The sequence below is a fragment of the Rhododendron vialii genome, chromosome 4a (assembly GCF_030253575.1).
Source record: "Rhododendron vialii isolate Sample 1 chromosome 4a, ASM3025357v1".
Lineage (NCBI taxonomy): Eukaryota > Viridiplantae > Streptophyta > Magnoliopsida > Ericales > Ericaceae > Rhododendron > Rhododendron vialii.
This window is the reverse complement of record NC_080560.1, coordinates 16,096,704-16,103,321: the sequence shown is the minus strand read 5'-3', so window position 1 is coordinate 16,103,321 and position 6,618 is coordinate 16,096,704. Positions and strand designations below refer to the sequence as shown.

Genomic DNA, 6,618 nt, shown 5'->3' with positions numbered 1-6,618 from the left:
TATAAATGTGTGTTTTTAACATGATTTTACACTACAAAAAATTCCTCCCTTCTCCACAAACACTTTCCAAAAAAAATAATATATCAATTATGACAGAGGGAAGTCGTAGTGCGAGAGGAAAATTCGATCAATTCCAATCAAGATGAAGCAATTTGCCATGCTTACTTGTTCGTTAGTCAAGACCTGATTGTCAGTACCAACCAAGCACGATCTAAATTATGGGAGTTGGTGTCCAAATTGCTCCTATTTTTGAACGGAATTAAAAAAATATATTAATTCAATGGAAGTATTTTTTTTTTTTTTGTGGAATTATTTTTTTTAAAAGTACTCGATTGCCAGATACTATAATTATTTTTTAATGGAGTAGTACTTGAATTTGGGTTGAGAAAGTTGAGAAAAAATAAGGTGGAAGGAAAGTAAGTAATTATTCATCCCTATTTTACATCTAACTATTGGAGAGGGGTGAGTTTTATTTTACATACAACTAACTTTTAACCATTTTTTTCATCTATAATAACTATCCATTCGGATGTATTTTACATCTCCATTCGAGTTGCTCTTAGCTTCGTAGGGCTGTCTTATTTGCAAGTGCCACTCCCACATGGGCTGGAACTTGTAATTCTAACTCCAGCACTGAATCAACTCCACCCAGTTGAATCATGCAAAATTACCACTTAGATAACATCCTCAAATTTTAACCATCAACTGTACACTACTCATTTTCACCAACCTCTGAAACAGAATTTGCCTCGGGTTGACCACCACGACCTGCTTCATCGACAAAATTTTCTACGTTAACCTCATTGTCACCACAATCAGATGTTGAACTTGAATCAATTTCCTTTCCCACTGAGTCAATCTGCGAAAAGTCATCAAATGAAATCTCCAATGGCCGATCGTTTTCCGAATCATGACTCCTGTTTGTTGGTGTCAAGTCTTCCTTCTTCACAACATTGAACACAATCCCATTATGGGTCCTCTCGGGCTGCAACAAGTCACCTTCAGTTACCACAATGCTTGAATTTTGCATAGCAACTCTATTATTGAAATCCCTCTGGTCAAACTCAGAGTCTGAGCTTCTATCTGGAGTCGTTACCCTTGAACTCTGACACAACGGTTCCTTCCCTGTAATTTGAATCGAAGTATTATTGGAAGGACCAATTTTTGCTTTGGTGAATTTACTGTCAATGTCCAAATTTTGGACAAAATCGACGAACTGATCTGCTGAAGTTGTCCTCATCAAAGGACCGCCGGATCTCGTCCAAGTATGTAGGTCGACACTCTCAGATTCACTCTCACTTCCGTCGTGGTGGGTCCAAGAGTACCGACTGGTAAGACCTCCCGTGGACCCCGCAAGGACTTCTTCCTCGAGGGACCCGCTTGAGTTCTCCCTTGCGATGCAATTCCATGAAGGAATCCTCTTGGAAGCATTAAATCTGACTGTGGTTGTTAGGGCATGAGATGAAGCAGCAGCTCTCTCAGCGCTCCTTTTCAGTCTCCGCATGTGGTTGAGAATGGCGACACACTCGTCCAGAGCAAGCTCTATACTGCAATTGGCTTTTATGGTGGAAAGCTTCTCCCAAGTGCATCTCCTTCCTTGGTTGGCTGCCTTTTGAAGCTCCAAATGAGATGGGTTCTGTATGATTTTGCAGTACTGAAAGAGACCCAAAAAAAGAATAAGAACAAACAAAGAACAAGCTAATTGAACATGACATAGTAAAAATGCCTTATCCAAAGAGGCATGCAAACGTATACACATCAAGATCAACACTTTGGAAAGCAAATAAATAGTAATGATTGACATTTTGACAGAAACCTGATTTCAACTAATTCCTTGAACAATTGAATACATGACTCAATACGTTAGAAAAGGAAAAGAATTTAATTAACAATGATTAGATGGAGAAACTAAAAAAATTAAACATCATTTGTTGGTTAAAGACGGACCAATTGCCCTTGGAGCCTCTTTCATCAACTCATCACTACTTGATTATTTGTTAGTATTAACTTATAATGTTCAGAACCTGAGGCCTGGATATAAATGGCCTGAAAAGGTACATTACCACTTGCCATTTTCCCTCAAGTAGATGGATTCTAAAATCTCTGTATGATGGCTTTGGGTTATCACCTTTGGGCGTTAAACAAGCAAATGCAACTTGCCTGAAAAATAAAAATAAAAAGCAACTCCCAACTTTTGGGTTATTCAAGATCTGTGATGATGCTATACAGTGGGCTACGAGCCTACGACTTATGAATGGTTCAGATAGTCAACAAAATTCTGCATATCTGATCTGTGTAACTGTTATTCTAGTGTGCTCTATGTGATTGTGAGCACAAGCGCGCGTGTGTGCTGCTCCCACTTATGGCTGTTACGTTACTCTCTCAAGATGAAGGTGCAAATCCAAGACTTTGGTAGAGGAACATGGGGTGGAAAAGTATACACATAGCAGAGGTAAAGCCCCATAGTGCAGGCCAAAGACGCCATTGAACTCTAATGATAAAGATTTTCCTTTTATGAACAATGATTCTACACAGAGTTCACTCTCCTATCGTTCTCTCCTCTCTCGTAAGCATTATCAGACCAAAATTCTATCAAAATCGTGAACTTTCTTTGTACATACCTGAGCTAGGGTAGCAGGCATTACAACAGTGACATCACCCTCCCAATCTTGAGCAAAAAGCTTGGCAAGGCCCCCTAGTGGAAAACCAAGTTCCAATATCTGGTTACATCTGTGTTTCACCTCCATTTCAACTAAATGAGCAAACTGCATGGAAAGAGAACAAGAATCACAACTTAACCATATAGGAAATGCAGCAGTAACAGACTTCAAAGCAAAGATCAGAAATATACAACATATCTTGATTTCTTTGTCACAATTTTGTCTTTCTTTGACATCCACATGATTGGCTAAGTACTTTGTCTCCAGTGTAAGCGTCAGATGTGAAAACACACTGGAGAAGAGTCTAAATAATGATAAACAACGTACATTTAATTTCAAGCACTCCAAGGCGTGGTTTTGAGTCTTTTGACATTCAGTTCATAAGCCCAGTCTACTATCTCCCAATCAAATGAATGATGTTCAATATCCACATAAATCACCAAATAGTCACAAACACGCGCACATGCTTTTCCTTTTTCTTTCATACACTAAGGGGAACACTTACACACCTTAACCCCAACGAGCTCCCCTACCCATGTTCTTATTCTAAAAGCATATTTCATCAAATCTCATGTTACACATCTTTTTTTTTTTATTTTTCTTTTTCTTTTTTGTAAATTACTAAATTAAATTTGTGTCAACACCATATCCTTGAATAAGGTTGACAGCTAATTTAAAAGGACAATTAGCAGTCTAACACTAGCATACACTAAGACAAGACAAGTTAGATAACCATATAAAGTTATCCTTCACATGCCATCCATTTGTTTGCTTATGAATCTTAATTTAATTTATCAATGTTAACTACATGGAATAGAAAGAATAGAGGAAGGAGAAACTTCACAACAGATTTTCACATGTGCAACCAGTGAAGAGTTATATCCAATGACAGGATAGGGAAACAGAAATAAAATGAGTAGAATTTCAGAGCTAGACTTCTAAAATTGCAAAGTTGAACTCATCGGACAAGATCCCGGAACTCCTTTTTGAGCTGCATTGGTTCTGCAGCCCAGCGAGACATTAAAGCTATCCACTGCCAACAAAGGGAACAAGCATGCAACACTAGTATCCTTACTTGTTCTTTTGATCCTCTATTAGGGCAACACAGTAGAGAAGAAAAATATAACAAATGAGAAAAATGAGGGGCATCTTCAAGAATGTACAATGCACCAACCGTAGGTTCAAGGAAAATGTTGAGCATTATGAATAAAAATAGAAGAAATCAACTCCTCAAGTTAAATAGCACGCACCTTGGCAGCGAAGTTACCGCCATAAGCTCTCACCACGTCCTTCATCCTCAGTAGAGGTGCAATATGAGGGTTTGCCTGACTCACTATAAAATGATTGACATTGAAAAGCTCCTTCAACTGCATCATGGGTAAATCAATCTCCAGGCTACCATCCCTCCACCGACGTGCAGCTAAGCCAGAAGCCTCATTTGGAACCAAATTAAACGGTGGGTGATATGGGACAATTTCACCGCTTCTATCCTTAGCCATTAGTTCCTGAGCTTCAAAAAGGCCAGGAAAGGCGCACGATGCGGTCACTGCGCTCCATATGACAACATGAGGAGAAGTTAGATAATTAAGGCATCTGGGCGGCTCATGTTTCCTCGGGGAGCAAACCGTAATCCCCAGAACTCTACCAGTCATGTCATAAGCTTCTTGGAACGTAAGATTGTTAGTTAGATGCCTTAACATTATCTGCAATTGTCTGATCTCATGAACTGCTCCTCGAGTCATAACCCTTTTAAAAACAGCGAAAATCCCACCCATCTGGCCGAAAAACTGCAAAGAGTGCCAAGAATCCTGAAAGAAACTTTGGAGCTCAGGCCAAGACCTAGTGGCTACAATAGAGCACATAATCGATCCAACACTAGACCCTGCAATGACCCGGGGCAAAAGCTTATGCTCCACCAAGGTTTTCACCACACCCACGTGGAAAGCGCCAAGGGAAGCACCCCCACTTAAAAGCAAAGCGGTTCTTCCAAAGGCATGTCTTGTTTCATGCATAAAAGCAAGTTTCTCCTCCAAGAGAAGCTCCTCTGAATCGATGTTACAAACCATTTTCAACTGAGTTGAAACCTCGTCGATATACTCTTTTATGAGTTTGGGCACTTGAAGCCTACCCTTGTGCAGCTCAGGGTTGCACATATTACCAAGATTTCTGACAAGGTCAGCTCGCATGTAAAATATAATGTCTCTCAGAGAACCCTCTTGGCGACGGTGACGAAGCTCTTGGAGTTTATTCCTAACCAATTCTACATCGTAAAGGTTAGACTCATTCATTTTGGGGCTCTCTTTCTCAAGCATCTTAGCAGCATGAACCCACTCCTCATAGGATAAGGCGTTTCTCATCATATTCCTCCAAAATTTCCTCCGATAAGCCATCTCAGCCCTCCGTTTTACATTTGCGTATCGATTCATTAAGAAAGCAATAACTGTCACCATGACTAGGATCCCTTGTGGGTTTCGGGGATGAAGCCACGAGATCACCGATGTCAAAGAGTTCTTCACATAATTCTTAACAATACCGAAGTGATACAACAACATGTAAAAGATTTGATGCCTCAAATGTGAAATTGACTTGGAGAACAAGATTCTGAAAGCAATTGTCCGACCCAAGACGGTTGAAGGTCCAATTGCGAATGAGTCAACAGTGACTTCTTTACTGATATCCATATCTCACCCAAAAAATAGTGGTCCTTAATAATTGCAATAATTCTCAAAATGATGGGTATGCAATAAGCAACTTAAGTTAGGCACTCCCTGGAAGAGAGAACTGAGTTTGGTACAACAGAGATTTTCTTTGGCCTCAAATCAATAGATAAACACAATATTATCCCAAATGGAATTTTGCCCTAAAACAGTGTCAGGGAGAGCTCAATGAAAAATACGATTTAGGTAGCCGACCCAAATCGATTGTGACCCGAGGCTCGGCTCAGTTTTGGGTTGGTTTGGTTTGGTTTAGCAAACTCCGATGGAAATCAAGGAGAATTGAGAGTTCTCACTTCAAAATCAACTAGTTGAAACCAATTAACAGCTCAATAATTACTAACTCGGAAAACCAAATAATCAGAAGCCTAAGTTACACAAAACCAAGATCAAAGAAATCTCTCTTATTCACCAAAAAGAGGAAGGAAAAAAAGAAAAGAAAAAGCCAACCTCTTGATCTCAGATCGAATTTCCAATTCCAAGCAGGATCCAACTTCTTCTGAGATCTTGACCTCCAAAATTCCTAAAAGAGACAAAAGGGTTCTCTACTATAAACCCAATTTGAGAAATTTGTGAATCAAACCCCACAAGGGTTATCAATTGAGATCCTAGAAAAAATTTCCAGGGCGAAAAAAGGGAGAGTCAAAACCCAGAATCTAGGTTAGATTTTAGACCGGATTAAGGTGAGATACGTTGGCACATAACCTGCATCGGACACCTAATTTATATTATAAAAAGAGGGTGAGATGTGTAGAAAGCTTGAAGCAACAATAATGGAATGAGGATTGTTTTATACGGTAATGAGGATTGTTTTATACGGGTGGCAAAAAGATATTATGATTTTGGAAAGTATGCATGCTATGGGATTAGAAAGCGAGACCTTTACGTTAACATCCGCTATATAAGTAACGATTGTCTTGGATGGATAGATATTGACTGATGAAATAATAGAGGTGAGGAAGAGAGGAAAGTCTCTCTCTCTCTCTCTCCCGTCTCTGTTCAAACGTGAAAAAGGTGTTGAACGTTCTCAGCGTTTATAGTTTTCTGCTCGTGAAATCAGTGCGCACGGATTGACGCGGTTCTATAGTAGTAGTAAGCCAAACCATTTCCGTATTAGTGTTTAGATCCGTTTCGAAAATTGATTTTTACACTCTCTTAATTGATGAAATCATTCTTTTTTATGGTTTTTTAGTAGGTGAATTTGCGAAATAGTTCATGCATTGCATGCATACACTTTTTACAAA

General features: G+C 39.3%; 1 protein-coding gene across 1 annotated transcript; it reads right to left on the bottom strand.

Annotated features, from left to right (window-relative positions):
* Positions 1–381: 381 nt before the first annotated feature.
* Positions 382–6,376, bottom strand: LOC131324348 (triacylglycerol lipase SDP1-like). The gene is made up of 3 exons (XM_058356293.1): positions 3,911–6,376; positions 2,622–2,765; positions 382–1,654 (listed from the first exon to the last, which is right to left on the bottom strand). Exons 1-3 carry the CDS (start codon positions 5,339–5,341, stop codon positions 713–715), a joined length of 2,517 nt encoding a protein of 838 aa, XP_058212276.1. The 5' UTR covers positions 5,342–6,376; the 3' UTR covers positions 382–712.
* Between the last annotated feature and the right edge of the window lie 242 nt (positions 6,377–6,618).

Coding starts and splice junctions, on each gene's coding strand:
- LOC131324348 (XM_058356293.1), bottom strand. CDS start 5,341: ATGGATATCAGTAAAGAAGTCACTGTTGACTCATTCGCAATTGGACCT. Junction 2,766..3,910: donor GCGGTAACTTCGCTGCCAAG/GTGCGTGCTATT, acceptor CTTTCCATGCAG/TTTGCTCATTTAGTTGAAAT. Junction 1,655..2,621: donor TGCCTGCTACCCTAGCTCAG/GTATGTACAAAG, acceptor GGTCTCTTTCAG/TACTGCAAAATCATACAGAA.